General features: G+C 46.6%; 11 protein-coding genes across 11 annotated transcripts; 1 reads left to right on the top strand and 10 right to left on the bottom strand.

The window, feature by feature from the left end:
* Positions 1-158: 158 nt before the first annotated feature.
* Positions 159-1,784, bottom strand: TbgDal_V3840 (hypothetical protein, conserved; the record flags this gene model as incomplete). The annotated part of the gene is made up of 1 exon (XM_011775231.1): positions 159-1,784. One exon carries the CDS (start codon positions 1,782-1,784, stop codon positions 159-161), a length of 1,626 nt encoding a protein of 541 aa, XP_011773533.1.
* Positions 1,785-2,476: 692 nt separating this feature from the next.
* TbgDal_V3830 (hypothetical protein, conserved) lies at positions 2,477-3,502 on the bottom strand (the record flags this gene model as incomplete). Its single annotated transcript, XM_011775230.1, has 1 exon — positions 2,477-3,502. The coding sequence occupies one exon, from the start codon at positions 3,500-3,502 to the stop codon at positions 2,477-2,479; it is 1,026 nt and encodes a 341-aa protein (XP_011773532.1).
* Positions 3,503-3,905: 403 nt separating this feature from the next.
* TbgDal_V3820 (hypothetical protein, unlikely) lies at positions 3,906-4,241 on the bottom strand (the record flags this gene model as incomplete). Its single annotated transcript, XM_011775229.1, has 1 exon — positions 3,906-4,241. The coding sequence occupies one exon, from the start codon at positions 4,239-4,241 to the stop codon at positions 3,906-3,908; it is 336 nt and encodes a 111-aa protein (XP_011773531.1).
* A 7-nt stretch (positions 4,242-4,248) lies between these two features.
* On the bottom strand, positions 4,249-5,665 carry TbgDal_V3810 (zinc-finger protein ZPR1, putative; the record flags this gene model as incomplete). The annotated part of the gene is given in 2 exon segments (XM_011775228.1): positions 4,249-5,136; positions 5,138-5,665. Coding segments are annotated over 2 exon segments (1,416 nt in total).
* Positions 5,666-6,176: 511 nt separating this feature from the next.
* Positions 6,177-8,951, bottom strand: TbgDal_V3800 (hypothetical protein, conserved; the record flags this gene model as incomplete). Its single annotated transcript, XM_011775227.1, has 1 exon — positions 6,177-8,951. One exon carries the CDS (start codon positions 8,949-8,951, stop codon positions 6,177-6,179), a length of 2,775 nt encoding a protein of 924 aa, XP_011773529.1.
* A 722-nt stretch (positions 8,952-9,673) lies between these two features.
* On the bottom strand, positions 9,674-10,480 carry TbgDal_V3790 (otubain cysteine peptidase, Clan CA, family C65,putative; the record flags this gene model as incomplete). Its single annotated transcript, XM_011775226.1, has 1 exon — positions 9,674-10,480. The coding sequence occupies one exon, from the start codon at positions 10,478-10,480 to the stop codon at positions 9,674-9,676; it is 807 nt and encodes a 268-aa protein (XP_011773528.1).
* Positions 10,481-10,885: 405 nt separating this feature from the next.
* Positions 10,886-11,737, bottom strand: TbgDal_V3780 (inositol-1(or 4)-monophosphatase 1, putative; the record flags this gene model as incomplete). The annotated part of the gene is made up of 1 exon (XM_011775225.1): positions 10,886-11,737. One exon carries the CDS (start codon positions 11,735-11,737, stop codon positions 10,886-10,888), a length of 852 nt encoding a protein of 283 aa, XP_011773527.1.
* A 132-nt stretch (positions 11,738-11,869) lies between these two features.
* TbgDal_V3770 (hypothetical protein, unlikely) lies at positions 11,870-12,244 on the top strand (the record flags this gene model as incomplete). Its single annotated transcript, XM_011775224.1, has 1 exon — positions 11,870-12,244. The coding sequence occupies one exon, from the start codon at positions 11,870-11,872 to the stop codon at positions 12,242-12,244; it is 375 nt and encodes a 124-aa protein (XP_011773526.1).
* Positions 12,245-12,362: 118 nt separating this feature from the next.
* On the bottom strand, positions 12,363-14,618 carry TbgDal_V3760 (hypothetical protein, conserved; the record flags this gene model as incomplete). The annotated part of the gene is made up of 1 exon (XM_011775223.1): positions 12,363-14,618. The coding sequence occupies one exon, from the start codon at positions 14,616-14,618 to the stop codon at positions 12,363-12,365; it is 2,256 nt and encodes a 751-aa protein (XP_011773525.1).
* A 368-nt stretch (positions 14,619-14,986) lies between these two features.
* Positions 14,987-15,370, bottom strand: TbgDal_V3750 (hypothetical protein, conserved; the record flags this gene model as incomplete). Its single annotated transcript, XM_011775222.1, has 1 exon — positions 14,987-15,370. One exon carries the CDS (start codon positions 15,368-15,370, stop codon positions 14,987-14,989), a length of 384 nt encoding a protein of 127 aa, XP_011773524.1.
* Positions 15,371-15,891: 521 nt separating this feature from the next.
* TbgDal_V3740 (hypothetical protein, conserved) lies at positions 15,892-18,474 on the bottom strand (the record flags this gene model as incomplete). The annotated part of the gene is made up of 1 exon (XM_011775221.1): positions 15,892-18,474. The coding sequence occupies one exon, from the start codon at positions 18,472-18,474 to the stop codon at positions 15,892-15,894; it is 2,583 nt and encodes an 860-aa protein (XP_011773523.1).
* Between the last annotated feature and the right edge of the window lie 337 nt (positions 18,475-18,811).

Here is an 18,811-nt window from a genome sequence, read left to right as displayed (position 1 = left end):
CACGTCGATGCAGCGCATTACATTCACAACTTTCCTCCCGTATCTACTTCCTTTTTTTTTTGCTTTCCCCCGCCCCAAAATTTCATCGCATCCATATTCTAATCTACTTGATGGAGCAAATAACCCATATTCCCTCTTTTCCGCATCACGGAGAACGTTTATTTCGGATATGCTCCATCTGCGATAACATCATAATACCCATTCGAGTTAACCGTGTTTACGGCTTTACCGAGTGAGCTTTTGGTGGATGTACCACACTGTTCGTCCATGGTGACAACAAACTCCAATGCGCCGATGTTTTGTTGCATCCCCCTCACCGATGATTCAGTGATCACACTTGACACGTGTCTGTCTGAATCAACTCCAAACAACTGCTTCTCCTCAACGTGAACGGCGTCTTCGACCACGAAGTAGCGCCCTAAGCAATGTTTTACTCTCTCTAACTGAAGCACTGCTTCTTGAATCAAAAAACTAATTTGCCCGACCGACGGATACCTCATCACTTTTTCAATTGCCTCATTGTAGCCTTTCATGATATTGGCTTTGATATTCAACAACATGACAGCTGCAAATAATGTAACGACGCTGTTTTCGAGGTGGTAGTCTTCCGCAGGGGTAACAAAACGCTCCGAAAGGAAGACATCCCACAGGTCTGCACATTGTTCAAGCGTGAATTCCCGAAGGAAGAGGAGTCGTAACCATCGCATAAGGTACAATGTTGGAGTGATTTTATATACAGTATTGATTTGTTTGTGGAGTTGTGCGTCTAGTTTCAGCAACAGTCGGCCCTGTACATTGTGAGTGGCAGCAGTAATGCCATCTGTTTGACCATAGGAAGCGCTGAAGTACAAGAAGGATAAATTCACACCACTTTCAGTCATTATGGCGTCAAAAATGTGATACGCTACCGCTACCACTCCTTCCACTGGACATATTGGAGCAAAGATATTGGGTAGGGAAGCGTGTCCCCAACCTCGCTCATTGCGGAGGTGTTCGAGAATGGTTGCATCGTTATGTGTCAAATAAAACACAAAAGCCGCAACCTCATGCATGCCCTGTTTGTACTCACAGCTGTGTTGTACACAGTAAACACTAAGGATTTTAAGCAGGGCATCCCTTGTGGTGCGAAGTTCGAAAAGGGGAATATCCCAGTGAATCCGGTCAACATCCAGAGCGATAATAGAACACAGTTTGTTCAAACGGTACCTGAGCGCGTAAAAGCTTCCATTTTTTGGCAGTAAAGGATTTTCAATCGTCACATCATCTACTTCCTCGCTGGAAGAATCAGATTCCTCAAAACGCGCTTTTCTCTTCACAACCTCCCCTTTCTTTGAGTCATCTGGTGCGCGATTGTTTAAATCTTCATTCATTGTACGCCACCTTGTCATGCACTTTTGAGTACATGAGGACCATTTCTCCGAGAAGTTGTTGAGTTGCACATCTGTGGGAAGAAGGTCCGTGAGCAAACGCCAACGGAGACTGTGAAGAGATTCAAAAGAACGACGTTTACGTATACAGAAGTTCATAGTACGCTGTAGTAGAGCATCTGCAATGCGCCTTGCTACGATGGAGTCATAAATATCCGATAGTTCATCCATCCCTGATATTTTAAATGTGGTATTAGAAGAGGAAAAGGAAAAACAAAAAAAAACAACAACAGCAAAATATTTGGGTCGAAATATAGTGTGAGTTAAGTAAAGGAAAAGGGAAAGAAAACAATGATGAAAATGGGGGAAACAAAAAGAGATAAGGGAGCTTGTCACGCACAACATCATCCCATCCATCCCCGAAAAAAAAAAATGGAAGACACAGCTAAGAGAGACATGAGCAAATATGTTCACTGCAGTAAAAGACAATAACACATTTCCTCCCAATTTCGTGCTTTAAAAGACGTTGACACTTTTAAAAACTGATAGAAGAAAGGAAATGTATGCCTCCGTCACGAGTGAAAGCGCTCCTTTACCCCTCTCCCATGCGACCCCGTGATGCTCTATGGAACGTCAGTAATTCGTATGGCGGTGTGTCGAAGAAACCTGCATAGCAACTGTTCTGATAAACGGGAGATTTTTTTTTTCGAAAAAATTTCATCATGGGCTCGCTGAGTAAAATGCTATTCAGAAAAAAAAAGCAACTTAATCATTATCCTTCCCTTTTATATGCGCATATATATATATATAAGAGCCATAAAGTAAAAACGTTTACAATCTCACCATCGTGGTCATGATTTTCACGAAATGGGTAATCAACATGGAGTACGATGGGAAAACACACGCCAAGTATCACACATACACACACACAAAAAAAAAAACGGTGCTGCAACGGCAAAAATCAAGAAGGAGACAAAAAGAGGACCCTAGTGGGTAGGTGTGTGCATGTGTGCGTGAAACGTGATCATGTAAATTAATATCAACACTTCTCATGCAATGCTCTACCGCCCCTCTCCCTCCATTCCCCACAGTTGACACAATTCCGTTATTTACGGCAACATGTCGTCCTCTTCATCCCTTTCGATTTCTTCACAGAGGCTATCCTTTTCAATAGACATGTTGTAGTCATCCATCACTTCACGTAAAGAAACGGTCGGTGCCACCTTGCTGAAACTATTGTAAATCCCATAGCGCCTCTCTTCCTCTTCTACCCGTCTTAAATCTTCCCTAAACTCCTCCTGATATCGCGCAAGTTCTTTTTCTCGGTTGTCCAGTGACCGGTTCCACATGACAATGTTTTCATGTTTTTTTTCAAGTGATGCCTTTCGCTCGTAAATCTCTTTTTCCAGCGACTTCAACTCCCGCTGGGCCATATCGAGATCTCGCTCCGCTCTGTGTTGCTCCTCCTCCCGCTGACCCAAAAGTTTTTGATTCTTCTCACATTTGTTAATCTGCTCCGTGATAATTTCTAATTCGCGGGTTTCACTGAGCATTCGCTCATTCACCCACGCCAGGCGCTCGTTCAGCGACTTCTCCTCCTTATCTAACTGTGCCTCTGTATGCGAAGCTATTTGCGATAACTTCGTCTCATCACCGCGCAGTGAAAGGCTATTTTTACGGGTGGCACTAATCTTTGACCGACACTCCTGGTGATCTATCTCCAAGCAACGGCGCTCTTCCGCGATGTTACTTTGTATTTTGTCGAGTAGCATAACACGCTCGCGAATGATGGCCTCTTCTCGGACATAATATTTTTCAACCTCCTTCTCTAAACCGAGGGTGCAAGAAAGCAGCTGCATGTAAGCGCGCCCCAAAGCGTCGGTGTTACGGATGGCTTTTGAATCGCTGCTCATCTTTGTATTCCACTTGTTTCTGTTTGGACGTGGCTTATGTCCGCACTCCTGCTGGAGTTCCAAATTGTAAATGTTAAGTGATGGTGAAAATAACAGTAATATTGATATAACGTAGGTGATGTAGTGGAGAGAAAGAGCTTCAAAATCGTCTTTGAGAACAGAGTAAACATCCCACACCTGATATGAGTCGGCGAAGGCAAAGGTTCTGGTTCTAACACGCATATGTTTACGTACGCTACTATGGTGTAAATACAGTGCAAAATAATAATAATAAATAAATACAGAAGATAAGCAATTACGTGAAACAAAATTGCAAAGCCAACTTGAAGCCGCCAGCTATCTGCATCAGTAATGGCACCACTACATAACACACAAAACGTCAGGTCGATTGACTTGACTAACCGCACATGTTTTATTCTTTTCATTCCTAAGCAGCAAGGGTTTAATCAACTGCTGAGGTGATTTACCACATTAAATGTCTATTTTGTGTAAGAGTTCACGCGATTCCGCCAAACACGAGTGATTTGGACTATCGGCTGTGTCAATGGACGTAATTATTATCAATTCTTCACCCTCCTATTTTTTCCCCCGTATGCTGTCCCCTTCGTTTTCGGCCGCTGCATCCCTAAGCTTTAATAACACCGCACAAAAAAGAAAAAAAACAGGAGGTAAACAAATGAAAGTGTTGCCGGATGATATCGCGCAGTGTTTTTTTTTGTACGTGCTTCATTAGAAAGAGAGGAACCAACTGGGTGAGACTAATATAGTGCATGAGACGATTCAAAAATCCCCAGCGAAAGTGGAAAATATTACACTTAAATGCGACTCGTCTTCGTCCTAAATATACGCTGATTGAAGCCATAAGGGGATTCAAAGAGCTATGACACTTAAAGTTAGTAAGGAGTAAAGGTAACACGTGGGACGCCCTTACAAGCATCCATTTTTCAGATCCGGCGGCCATTTATACGCTAGTTGACATTCATTTGATGGAAGCCAAGTTCTTCGTCCTGTTCGAAAGTACGGGTATAATATGTTTTTGTCAACTGCGGGTCTTCATTCTCCGGTGGTGGCAGATGCTCACGAGGGTTTTGAATGTAAACGTTCGCCAACGGGTCGTCGAGAATGAATGTGAAAGGCCTCTTCAGCTCCAACAGATGCTCAAGTTCTTTTACGAAGGTAGTTAGCGTTTTAGCCTCCGGATCGGTAGCCGCCGCATCACCTTTAGCAAATTGCGCCTGTGGCAAACTTTTCAGCTGGTCACGCACCATCATGAGTGTTCCCTCAACTGTTGAAAAGAAGCCGCCAAGCGTTCCAGGGGCCAACTCTAGCGCGACTTCGGGGATCAACAATGTTGTGCTGTCGGATTTGAGGACATCACGCTTCAGATCGCTCTCCGACTTCACTTCAAGTGTTATTTTAAGTCCCTTCTCTGCTACTGCACCACCAGATTTCACTTCGTTACTCTTGTAACCACAGAAATCACAACGGAACGCCATAATGACGGTCTCCTTGAAATATGGGATGTTAACCTGCTGAATATTTATGAATCCAGGTTTTTTGCACGCACTGCACTCTGTTTCCATACGTACTACGTCATCAAATTGCCCCTCCTGCACCTCACGCTGCTCCGCATCCGTTCTCTGCGTATTGTATTCAATTGTTAACCCGAGAAGTTGACGGTCAATGTTCGTCCGCTCCTTTTCATACCGTGTCAATTGAGGATCAATGGTTGGGTGGTAGTAATCATAGTAAGCCTCGACGTAACTGTTACCTGCGGGGTCATCAATGATGAATGTAAAGGGCACATCTCCAGTGCGATACTGTCGGACCTTCTCACAGAAGGTCTCAAGTTTCTCATACAATTCGGGATGCTGTATTCGACGAAGTGGTTGCTGAAGCTGTAAACCAGACTCCGTTTTGCTCCAGAAACCCCTCGACAGTGTTAAGCACACCTCGTTGCGACTCCCGAGGTATTTCCAGATCCAACTCAGGTATACGAATTGTGGCGTACTCTGACTTTACAACCTGACGATCCAAATCCTTCTTTGATTTCACCTCTAGTTCGTACCGCACTGATTTTGGTCCAAACTCACCTCCAAATGTAACTTCGTTATTTCGCTCACCACAGTGAGGACATTCAAAACTGCTGACGATCACCTCTTTAAAGTGGGGTATGTTCGTAATCATGAGGCGCGTGGTCCCGTTCCCTCCGCACCGCGGGCACCGGGATTCAATTTCATTCATTTCGCCTAGTTCCGTCCGAATACAATTTGCGGTACTCTCCTCATCGCCCTCCGTGTTATGCGCGACATCTTCCTGAACCTCCCCCATCGCCGCTCGTAGCGGTGCTTCATCCGGCGGAATCTCCTTTGGTGTTTCAGCCATTAAAGCTCTTGCAGATGAATCTGAGCACGAGAAGAGAGTTCAACAAAAAAAAAGGTGAATGAGGCATTACTGCACAGAGAGTGAAAAAAAAAAACAACGATAAAATTGTGTGGCAGTGGCAGCAATGCTACAAAAAAGGTTTCCCTCACACTATGAACGTTAGGCAGCTTCGTACGTTTTTTTTAAAAAAAGAAGTGTACACTCAGCGGGTACTATTTATGTACCAGCGTGAACAATGTTGAAAATGTGACAAATGAACGCAGTAACACCAACAATACATATAAAAAGATGTGTGAAAAGAAGAGGGGGTGCAGCAACAATGTTGGTTGTAAACTCAGCTATAGGAGACGCTGCTTTTGTTTGCAAAACTTGACAATGCACCCATGAAAACTTGCGCTGACGGTGTCACATTAACCCTCAAGAGAATGCAATTCAAGGAACAAATTATACTAAAACTGTTGCGGCTGTACACGCTGCCTTGAATAATATTTTCTTACTTTGTTTTGCATACTCACTCGTATTTGACCGCCTCAGAGCTCTGTTGATCCACTGGATTTAAAGACGAAGCCATACTTGCACCTTCGAGTTCTTCCCTCAGTACATCCACCAGCTGCTGTGTTGCCTCTACGAGGTCAACACTTCCAAGCATCGATTCCTTACCGATGGAATTATGAAGCGCGTCCACCAATGCAGCACCCGCCTCCTCCGTCTTGTCGATACAACTTTTATAGTTGAATAGATACTCCCTGACCTTAACTTCACATTGACTGTTTTCGTCACACAACCTCTTTTGAAGCTCCTCTCGAAGATCGCCAATTGTTTGTAACCTCTTTTGGATGTTGGTTCGAGTTTCTTCCTCTCTTTTGATGGCATCAGAAAGTTCACGTATCTCATCGGATTTCGCCTGCGCCTCTCTGAATTGTCTCGCCTGAATGGCAGTTTGTTTCATTGCCCCTATTACAGCTAAACTGCTTCGCATTTCTACTAATTTAACGTCAAGTAATTTGACCAACTTATCATTCATTTCGTTCTCCATCTCAAGATCGCTCAACTTCTTCTGGAGGTTGTGTGTTACCGATAGGAGACAGTCTTGGGATTCCGGTGAAGAGGGATCAATAGATGGCGCTACGTCACCAAGAATACAAATGCCGTCGCTTCGTAGCCGCAAGAGGGTGGTGAGTGACGACATATATTCACGTACAGAAGTAAGTGTTTGCGTTTCCAGCGATACGCGACGCAGATCGCAACCTCCGGCCGTGGAGGTTTCACACTCCCACTCCTCAAGAATAAGCTCCTTCTTCACTTCAAACGCTGCCCTACCACTTTCATACGACTCCAGTTCGACACGCAGCTTCTCAACCTCTTCGTTTGCCGCGAATAAATTCTTTTCCGCCCGTGTGATGAGTTTGTCCAACTCACTTTCCAGCATGCGGCGCTCATCCAAGCTACATCTTACCCGTTGTTCCATCTCTTTCATTTTTTCCATCTTGATTGCACGAAGGCGTCTCAGCTCTGCAAGCTTCGCTTCCAGCTCTTCCATTTCCTCATCGATTTCCGCCACCTCGCTGCCTAACTGTTGTTGTATTTCCAGTGTTCCGTAGTTCTGCTCTCGTATTGTCTTCATTATACCATCCTTACGTTCGCATATCTCATTCATCTTTTGCTGTGCAATCTGCTGCTTCCCTATCGACCTCTCCATTTGGGAGGCGATATCTTTAAGAAGACTGTTGAGACGTTGCGTTGATTCTGTAATGAAAGTTTGGATCTCCAATTCAGCGGTATCTCCGGAATCCAAAACATCTTGATGGTGCTGACGAAGAAGTTCTGCGAAAGCTATCACCTCTGATTGCAAATGAGTGCCATACTTGGTTAAGGACGGTAAAAATGAGTTCAGCGTCTCGTCATCCAGCTCTGCCACACGGTGGAACAGGTGTGTCAGCTCTGCGTTTAGAGCCTCTGCCCCGTCAAATGACTCCTCGATGATACATTGCTCGATACGTTTTTCCACTTCGGAGGCCGCGGGTACAATCTTTCGACGCTCCTCAATGGAAGCATGGACTTCACCAAGTTTTCTCGCGATAGTTTCAACTGCTTTCAGGACGTTGCGCTCCGCCTCGCGAACCTCTTGGCGGCGCCTGTCCCATCGTTCTTCCCACGGTTTTCTGTTTTTAACAATCCCAGAGATATTCCTTGGGTGTGTGACCTGTTGCTGATCCATTTCCACGCCTTCCCCCAAGATATTTGAAGTATTGTAAGGTTCCAAAGTGCCCACAGCTCTCACTTGATTGTTCAGGCGATCTTCTCGGTCATCCACCGTGCTCACGCAGTTCCCCTCACCCCTGGTGGGAAAGCAACAAGAATTAATGGCAACATAATCACACCTTCCATCGTTCATGCTCTCCGTGGTAAGGTTTCCTTTAAATTCATGTTGCAGGGGAAACACAAGTGCTGCTGCTGCTTCTTCAGCATGTTGTGTTTTTTCTGAACAATTACCAGAAAGAATTTTGGACCCATAAAGTGCGCAAAGTGGTGGGATAATGGGTGCATCATCACCCCCTCCAACGTCGTCTTTAGCATCGTAATCAGCCACCTCTCCCGAGTTTTCATGTTTTTCGCCTTGGCCGGAGATAAATCCAAATGCGGACTTCATAAACGAGAGTGTACCTCTCTCAGGGAACATCACGTTGCTAGGTTTCACATTATGTTGAGGAGCACTCATTTGAACAGCAGAGTTTACCGAAGGAGTACTAACGGCTTCTTTGACGTTCCCCATCAAGACTGCAGCTCTGGCATCCTCTTGGGTCGTTAATGGGCTGCGTCGAACAGGGGTTTCATCATCTTCCTGGAACCTCGCATTGAATTCACCTCTTTCCTCCACCCCTTGCTCACTTTCATAAGAAAATGTTTGGTTTCCAACAGCTCCCGTGAAGACACTTTCTACAGTTTTCACTTCGGTTGAAACTACCTCACTATGAAGTGTTCCTGAAACTAAAGATTCGGCTCGAGAAGTATGCGATCTTCCCGTTCTTTCGGCCGCTGCACGTCTCCTGCACTGTGTTCTCGTTACATCCATGCCGCTAAACAAACTGGGCAACGACGCTACTACCGCTGTTTTGTTCGAACACTCACCGCTACAATTATCAACACTCTGCCGAAAAACAGATACCGTGGTAGTAACGCAACTCGCATTACCACTACTGGTGTTGTTGTTGGTGCTCTCTCCCCACCGAAGTGCACCCGCACCCGATACCAGCGGTCGGGGCATTTCTCCTTGTGAAGAGCTCATCAATTAAAGATGGAGCGGTATCTTAATGGGGGTTTTCACAGGAACTCGCTCCTCTGCTAGATTGTATTGGTCGACCTCCCCTCCCGCTTCCCCAAATCACGGAGCTGATCAAATGCAGTTCACCTTCGATGCAATTTTTTTTTTTTGCACCTATTCCCTTCGCCGTGGTAACTTCTACAGCGAGAATTCAGATGTTGATCATGTTAGCAATAGAAAGAGAGGAGTCGGGGGTAATTTTGGATGGCAATGCACGTTGGAGAGTCCATGATACATAAAAGAACTGCGAAAGCAGCCGTGAGAGTTCAATAACTGCTCATGAAAGGAGGGGTTTGTACGTGGCATCACCCTCGTAAAGATGGCAAAACTGACAACACCTCTCTCAACTCCATTTTTCTTTTCCAAACCAAAAGGTACAAACACACCCTGCCCTGCGACCAAAAATGGCTACTATTTATGATTTGACATTGGAGTGTCACTCTTGCCAGCCTCACCACTTACTCGTGTTAAAGCAAAAAAAAAAAAAGGTATGCAAGTAGTGATGACATCCAACTCTATTACCTCTTTTGCCATTCAAACTCCCGCTTCGCTTTATCTTTCCCTCTCAGATCTATTCAATACTTTTTCACGCCTAAGAAGAGGCGGGGAGGGGTGTAAATAACCCCCTTTTCACCGAACAGGAACAAACATGTAAGAAGGACTTAGTGCAAGCTCAACCCGTATAACTACTTGTAAAGAAGGTCGTAATGACCCGGTCGATAGAGTAGCGTTACCTCGATAGTGGTGTACTCGTTAGCGTCGTGTGAGTCCTTTTGCTGAAATGTATGCCGTGTAGTGCAGTCGCCTTCTCTGCCATCCACATACTCCACAATAACGCGCACGTCGAAGCATTGTGCGAAGGCCACCACCTGCACATTATCTGCCTCACTCGCGACCGCATCAACTTCCGCTGAGCAGAACTCCGACACCGTTTCGTGGCCCATTCCAACTACAAACGGCAGAAAGTCATTTTCATGTGTACGAATATGATGTGACACAGCATATCGGTAGAAGTAGAGTGCGTACTCCGCTTCTCCATTAGTGGACAGTTCATACAGCTGCTCCACCGTTGAGCACTCACCCGACTCTATTTTCTTAGCCATTTCCACGGCGGGATGGCAGAAATCTTCGGCAAAGTTGCCGTAATCGGCCACAACTTGCCTACTGAGGTCCGTAATCCGCTCAAGGTGGGCACCGGCACGCTCCTTATTGTTCAGTAGCGACTCATGCATGCCAAACACCACTGAACGGTAGAAACAGTTCCCATCGCGGCGTGCATAGCGTATACCCTTGTATTTGGTTTCTTCGTTCCTCCAGAGGGAAACAACTTTGACGAGCATCGGCGGGTTGTCAGAAAATTCAATCATTAAGTTACAGCCGTCTCCGAGTTTCTCGACAGTAGGGGAAAGTAGTGGTGCTGCGTCGATTTCGCTCTGAATTGTGGCCAACTGGGCATATCTGCCTTCTAAATCGGTCGTTGCATGCTCTGACATTTCAGTAGCGGAGGGTGGCGATGGCTGATATGCGGCTTATGAGCAGCTTCCACTAAGCACAGGTACCTTAGACTAAAACCGTGTGACCAGACTAAGAGTATAGTAGAAAGAATATAAGAAAGAGAGCACACTGATTCGCACGTGCAAGTGCGCCCACGATTGGGCATCAAAAGTTCATCTGCCTGTCGTATTACTCGCTCCGCCCGTTCTCCGTCTGGTGTCTAAAAAAAACCTTTGCCGCACCATTGTGCCAGTAAGTGGCTAAGGACACCACGCAAGCTGAAAAAAAAAAAAGGAGGACCTACTCACTGATGAAGGAAACATAGTAAAAATTGGAGTATAGAATGGTGTGGATAGAAATAAGAAATTCTCCTATTAAGGAAAACGTGCGCTTTCAAGAACCCACTAGCATCCTAACACCGATTTTTTGTAGCCATGTTTAGCTGCAACTCCCACTCCTATGTTAGAGATCTCGCTCGAGTTAGCACAGCACACCGTGCACGTTGTGAGATCCAGGATGTTTAAATTGTCAATATCGTGGACAACTCCTCCTGCCTCACGCACAATGACGGTGGCGGCGGCAACATCCCACGGATCCACACCAACTTTAAGGAAGAGCTCAGCACGACCCGTGGCAATGAAGCACATGTCAAGCGCGACAGAACCATGAACACGAAGAGCGTGCACGGGCATCCTCGTAAATTCCTTCTGCATCTCAATTACGGTGTTCACCACAACCTCTCCTTCTCCGCAAGGGTTGTGAAGGTACACAACAGATTGGTTAATGCTACGCGTCTCTGAGACTCGAATGCGTTGACCATTGAGATATGCACCACGACCCCGAATAGCAGAATAAACTTCATGCAGTCTCGGAGCATTAACAACGCCGATGACAGGTTCCTTGTCTACAACGAGGGCTATAGAGACGCAGCAGTCGAAAAGGCCATGGATAAAGCTAGAAGTCCCGTTGATGGTGCTCACCATCCACGTCGGTGCGTCCGTCAGTACCGTGTCGCTGTGAAGCTCCTCGCTGATGATATCGTAACTCGGTGCGCCTAAGCGAAGGATGGCAATTATTTCTTCCTCGCACTGCTTATCATATTGTGTAATCAAACCCTCCCCATTTTCCCTGGTTTGAATGTCAAGTAGTGTTGTGTCCCTCTCTTCTATGGCTTTATCAATAGTGCATGCAACCCCATGAGCAGCCCGGAGGGCTAACTGCAGAGCAGCGTCCAATTCACAGTTATTTATTGGCATTGGTATTCGACAATATGTAATATATATATATATATATATATATATATATATATAATCAGTTAATGGGATGTGGTAACAGTGCTACACTATAAGAGAATTCCTATACCGTGGAGATGGGGATGATGTGGTCAAATGGGGGAAGAGAAATTTAAAGAGAAAGAATTCGACCCTGAAAGCCCAGAGTCAAACATATTCTGGAAAAAAAAACCCTTTTTTTTTGTAACGGATGTGACCACCTTTTTTACATGCGGAAAATCCGCACTACGTGTGTTTCACGTAATGGGCTACAAAAACATCAGTACATATACATATATACTACAAGAAGAAAAACCGCACAGTTCAGCATTGAAGCTTCATCTTCAACATGTTTTGCCCGACAAAACAGTATGGTCTGCAATAAATATTGCAGACCAACAAACATGTCAAAAAATAAGGGAAGAAGAGCGAATAACACCCAAACATCCAATGCGATTCAGTTTCTCTTACTCTCATCCAGGTACCCCTTGAATACATGAAGGTAGTCCAGGATCCAAGTCGAATATGCATCTAGAAGCCTATAAATGGCACGAAACAAAGAAACAAATGGAAAAAAAAACATAATATTCCCAACACGGGGTGATGCTTATTAATTCTCTTCTTCTGCGGCTGGTGCCGTTTCCACCGGCGACTGCCTATTCGCTCTGAATTTGTACTCACGGTAGAAGCGAAGAATCCGCTCAGCACTTTCGCTCCGGACCAATTCCCTACGTTGCTCAATCCGTTTCATCCGCACCTCCCGGACATAGCGGGCGTTGAAGTACCAATACTGAATCTTCAATGCTGCTATTCTCATGCGCCGCAGGTTCAACTTCTCCCTCCGCTGCCGCCTCAGAATGCGAGCTATTCTCTCTGCCTCCTTTCTGGCCTTCCTGCTCTTTTCAATGTAATATCCGCGCGCAAAGCGCCACGACCTCTCAATAACTTGGACAGCATCAGTACGACATAGCTGCAAGTATTTCTCGGCACGCTGCTCGCGTTCGTACTGCGCCTTTACACGGCCGCGCCAACCTCTGTAACGTCGCTGAATTGCCAGAGCCACCACAAGCTGGGCAGCGCATCTACGTTTGTAACTCTTTTCCACAATACCACGGCCAATGCGGCCTCGGCCTATACGTTGAATCAGGAAGAGCTGGTCCCAACGCTCCTTCATGTACTCTTTGCGGTCGTTTACACATCGTTTGAGAAAGCGGATAATAACCTTTATGTAGTGTTTGTGAATACCATATTCCACTTCCATCCTCCTTTCACGGCGCTTTCTACAAAGATCAAGAAACGCCGCTCTTGAGCGCACAAGTCGCTGGAGAACGAGGACCGCAGCGCGCTGCCGCTCAATCGCCGCGCGAGCAAGGCATCCACGCCAGCGGGCCTGCAAGCACACAACCACTCTCCCTATTCGGATTAACCGAAGCTGTTCCACGGGATCACCATTTCTCATCAGTTTCACCCAAAACCGTCCCAGGTAACCTCGATAAACTCGCTGAATGGACGTGGCAGCGTACTCCTCAATTTCGCGCCGGTACCTTTCTTCTTGCGCTTTCGTATTCCTCCGCCTTACAACAACTGCAAGTAACTTTTCCTTCAAAAGTTTAATAGAAGGATTCAAGCGGTTCATCGTGTTACCACCGGTATCGTACGAGCTCACGCGCATCCGCAGGGCATTTTCCCACTTTGCTTCCGCTTCTTTTTCACGGCTCAATACCCCAGCGAAGACCATCCGCCTTGCATAACGTCTTCTAGCTACTTCTTCCTTTGCGCAAAAACATCTGTATGCACATTGAATTTTGAGTGCTGCTTCCTCATGACGGTGCGTACTGTTGTGCCACTTTCCTTCAATCCATTCGTGCAATTCATTGTTACTAGCGGATTTGTTAGAAGTCCACGTGCTCGTAAATTTCGTACGAGGGCTTCCGGCGGATTCAGCATTGGCCTCACTGGAGAGGAACTTGCTCCAAAGAATCCGCTGCTCAGTCGCTGCAGTTAAGTTTTCCACGATGGACACCCTCTTACTTAGCACATTTGAGTGTTTGGAATGCGCAAACGCATCTAACCGTTCGTCGTGCAGTGCATCGAGTTTTGCTTGCCACTTCTGACGATACTGCGAACGCTCCCTTTGCTCGCTCTTCGCGCGCTGAGAATCGTAGAAGAGCCGTTTCTGCCTAAGTTCTTCTTCTGAAGCTTTATTCTCACGCAGCCAAAGTTCAATACCGGCGGTGAACTTGTCGCTGTGAAGGGACAAGGAGCTACTTGACAGTTCCAAGCCATCAGGTGTTATTACTGCCGCTCTTTTCCTTTCCACAGTCCGTGGAGTGAAGTTTCCCTGTACACCAGATATCTTTTCCATGGTGGAGACGAAACTATCGTCGAAGGTGCTTCTAACAGACCTGGTCGCGGCGAAATCAGTGAGTTTTGACAGAGAATCACTAACAGACTCACCGTTAAACCGCCTTTGTATAGCCTGCGTGCTGTAAGCACCTCCATCAACGACAACGGGATGGAAAGCATTATATGACTTCAGCTGCTCGTTGAACTTCTCTTCAAGTGCCTGCACCTTCATGGTGGCAATGGAGGCATACCGCTTATTCTCCGTGTTGGCCGCCCACCACGCGGACGATGATGATGACTGATCAGTAACAATTGTTTCAAGCGGGTGGCGCGAGTAGACGGAGCTATGACGTTTTGCGTAAAGGCGTGAAGAAGGCGGGGGCCGCGGGGATTCTACTTTGGTTGTTCCTAAGGAAGGCAGCAATGTTGTAAAGAGTGTGGCACGACTCAACGTGGAGCGCGCGGCGAAAGACACCGTGGCGCTAGGTGAAAATAACGTCGGTAATTTTTCATCGACCATTGTTGACACACACTATGCTAACAGTAAAGAGAGGGGGGAAAAGGGAATACAACTTAGGGACTGTTTTGTGATTTCACGTACAAAATGCTAAGGCAAAAGCAATAAATAAATGAAAATCATAACGAACACGTGCAACGAGCGAAGTGGAGATGCCCACTCCTTACGATATGTAAACATCCCAAGCAAAAAAGGGACGCCGTCACTGGTTGGTCAGCCACAACAGGAAGAGTGTGGTAACGGTATTATGAGCGAACCCGCGTTACCCTTTGCATGGACAACCTTGAGAAAAAGATAACAACACCAAATCACATTCGGTACGGCCCCGTACCGCTTCGTAACGTGCTCACCATGTATGTGCCCTCACATGCTTACCCACACTTCAACCTTCCCTGAGTGCGGAGCCACTCCTTGTACTCCGCACGTGATTCCCAAGGTAACGAATCCGCATCCACCTCACCACGACGGCGCCTCAATACTTCCGCGAGAGAAGCCTCGTCACTCCCACCAGCCGCTGATGCTTTAAGGTACAATCGCAAATCATCCACACATTTGTTTAGTGTTGGCTCGCAGAACCCTATAATTCGCGTGTTGATGGCGCGCTTCGTGCAGTGCATGTATTCCCAAACGACCTCCCGCACAGCTGGCGGTTCCGTGTTAAGTCGCTCCTCCAGTGGCCGGAAAAAAGGAGATACGCCAACGGTTACGGGGCTCAGGAAGCTGCTCGACAACTCCACAAAGGACCATAGAGGCATGAAACAACTTTTAAAAAGACGTTACGCGCTGCTACAGTGGAGTATGACGGGGTCAAATGTAGCGTCTCACCCACCAGAAAAACTTTTACTTCCTTTTCTTTTTGACTTGTGTGCAACCGCGTGGCTCCCACGTGAACTCAAAAAAAAAAAAAGAATCAGTTGAACTCCCCTTAATGGTAGGTACCACCCCTCCTTCAAAAAACAGTGAGGAATGTTTCCAACAAATTGAAGGGAGAAAAAGAGGTAAATATTTGGCTATGAAGTCCCCACAGCGGTGGGCATGAGGTTTGGTGCTGGAAATTAAATTCCCCAAGAAAGGAAGCATAGAGTGACTGAGAGCCCGAAGTTTGGCCAAAAGATTTAAACTGTTACTTTAAACGTCAGTACATTAAAGTCCTTTGGCATTGGTAAACCCCTTTTTAAATTGAGGTCTGTGAACGCAGGCAAGACACAAAATGTAATGAAACGACCTCACAAACGTTGTGTGCACACACCTCACTAAAACGGAGTTTGAGTGGTTGTTATGCCTTCCATCCACGGCGGATGCGGAACTTAATGTCCTTCTTTTTGTTTTCCTTATTTCGGTTCGAACGGTCAGCCACAGAAGATTTCAACTTTGCCCCGACCCGTCGTGAGCGCTTTGTCATGTTAAACAACTTTCCTCTCTTCGAATGCTCCACATGAGTAGAGTTGAGCTTGCTCTTCTTCTTCTTTCGAGCCTCAAACTTGGACTTTGACCGCCTCAGTTCCTCAGTGCGAGCAATCTTTTCCTGTCGGTCTTCTGTACGTTTCTTTTCAGTGAAATGCTCAATGACCTCTGCTGTGAGATCCGCTGAAACGCTGTGAATGAGAGCTTCGCGTTTCTTCGTTCGTGCCTCTGCATCTTTTCCTTTACGCTTTGAGAGTAGTTTACCCTGTTGTTGCTTCTTTTGAAGGGCTCGGATGCGAGCAAAGTCTTCGTCCGTTAGAATGCGCGCCGCTGACGACGACAGTTTGGATACTGTTGAACGTTGCGATGGTTGCGTCGAGTTAATGTCAACGTCCTCAAACCACTCACCTGCCCCTTCAACGTCTTTTTCGCCCTTTTGTGAGGGTTGATCCTCTTCTTCATCTGCTTCCTCCTCCTCATCTTCCCACTCTTCATAGCAAAACGAAGAATCATCTCCCTCCTCTTCACTTCCTTCCTCAACATCACTATCATCACCTTCCTCCTCATCGTAACTCTCCCCTTCGACTTCTTCAAACTCTTCCAGTTCCTCTTCCAGTTCGCTGCTGCCACCCGATTCTTCACTTGGCGTGTCGCTGTCTTGGTTAGAAGGCTTGTGTACTTGGGATGGCATGTCCTCACGAAAAGAGGGTTGCGATTCAGCACCTATTGCATTGTTTTCATATTTTGTTACTTTACATGGTGGTTCTCCTGAGGAAGGTTTGACGGCTACAAGTTGGGGGCACTCTTCGTGTTCTTCATCACAACTACCGCATTCAGAGGCATCGACAAAGCTACCTTCAATATCGTCTGGGTCGCAGTCGCTACTATCCGTTACCCATGTACCATCGCTGTCATCGTCGTCATCACTACTGCCAGAGCAACAGCTGTGAGAAGACGCGTCGCTTCCCTCATCAGCATAAAGCAACTCCAAACCGGGAATATCTGTGTACACATGCTCCTTCCCGTATACGGGTTTGGGCGCCTCCCCAGTAGAGGCATCGACTGTTCTTGTTCGTAGTTTACCCGGAAGCAGCTCCGGGTAAACATGACGGAATAACTGAATGAGGGCGCGGGCAGCCATCACTACACCCTTGTCACCACGCTGCGATTTATATTCAACAAGGTCCTTTAGAAGATCCGCGTTCATTGCAAGGGGCTGACGTTTGCATATTTCGCGTATTGTGTTCAACCCAACCGTAATGGCATCGGGAGACGATCGGTCAGAAACGAAGTGGTTTGCGATGGCTCTCACGAGCGGTTCGAGGGCGTCAGGGGGCACCATACGGTGAGTGCACATGACAGAAAGCGCCAGCAGTTGTGTGGAGTGAAGTTGCGAGGGTTCCATGTAGCGCTCTAGAAAACCATATAAAGGAAGGTGTACCACCTCATGTTCGGAAACCGTCCGCGCAATAACATTCAAGTAGAGAACACGAACCTCGAACCGCTCACTTGTCTTCTGTAGACGTGCGAGCAACCGTTCAACAAATTGCTGTGGGTTCCGCAGCAGCCTTATGGGATCCACGTGCTGCTTCGCGAGTAGCTCCTCTTCCTTCTCTTCCTTGTTGTACTTCCGCTTTACTGCCCCAACCTCACGTTTCAGTATTCGTTCTCGTTTACCTGTCTTCTTTTTGATCTTCAGCTTCTGTTTCATTTTCGATATGGCTCTTCCCGGGTCGTCATCATCATCGTCTTCATTTTTGCTGTCCATGGAAGTTATTTTCGGCATCTGTAGGAGGAAGAAACGTAGTGCAGTTCGGATAATGGCGGTGTGCCTTGAAAAACAAGCTTGCGTAAGCACCTCCACTGTTCGCTCGTCGGCCCACACACGGCGGCGGTACAAATCAATCATCACCATTTCAGCACAGCGAGCCTGCACTGGGTCGTCATCTGCCATCACACCAAACAAGAAGTTCTGTGCCTTTTTATTTACGGCGGCACCGTTCTTGGCGCCTGGCATGTTCACCCTGCGGATGTCACTGACAATATGGGAAAGAATTACGCGTCTCAGGACCTTGTCACGCTCTTGAAGCAGCTCGAAGAACAATGGAAAGGAACGCTCAGCAGAGACGATGTTTTTGGAACGAAGAAGCGCCAGAGATTTAACCAGCACGAGCCGTAAATCCGACGTCATAGTGCTTCCCTTAAAGTCCTGCAGCAACTTCAATACAATTTCCGCTACATCTTCACACTCCTTAGGGTAGCAGTGCCCGACATGACAAACAAAGTTGAGCACTGCCACATACTGCGGGTTTGTCTCTTTTTGTGTCGCGACGGTTTGAGTGAGTGCCTTGAAGTGGTCAAGTTGTGTGAGAAACTCGTCACGGTAGGCCTCCGGGTCCCGACGCGTGCGGTTTTGAAGAAGCAGTAGTGTCCCTCGAAACGCTGTTTCCGTCATTCCCGCCTGCAAATTCTTTCTCTTTTTTTTTTTTGGTTGCAGCTAGTGACTAAGGACTCCCTGCAGTATTCTGAATAAGAATAAGACAAGTTGAAGAAGAAAAGTGGTAACACGAACCATTTCGGTAGCAGTGTAAAATAGTACGACACAAATAAAGGTACAGTCGCAAGAGAAATGAGTTAAATGTTTTACATAATCATTATGAAGGCGACAGTCAGTGGCTACTTTCCACGGTCCACAAGAGGGTTAAGCGTGTTTTAAAGCCTCTCTTCACTACCACTTCTTAGCCATGTGACTAAATGTGCTTGTAGACGCAAACGACGGTGGAACATCCCGC

Source organism: Trypanosoma brucei, chromosome 5 (genome assembly GCF_000210295.1).
Source record: "Trypanosoma brucei gambiense DAL972 chromosome 5, complete sequence".
Classification (NCBI taxonomy): Eukaryota; Euglenozoa; class Kinetoplastea; order Trypanosomatida; family Trypanosomatidae; genus Trypanosoma; species Trypanosoma brucei.
This window is presented reverse-complemented; position numbering and strand designations above follow the sequence as displayed.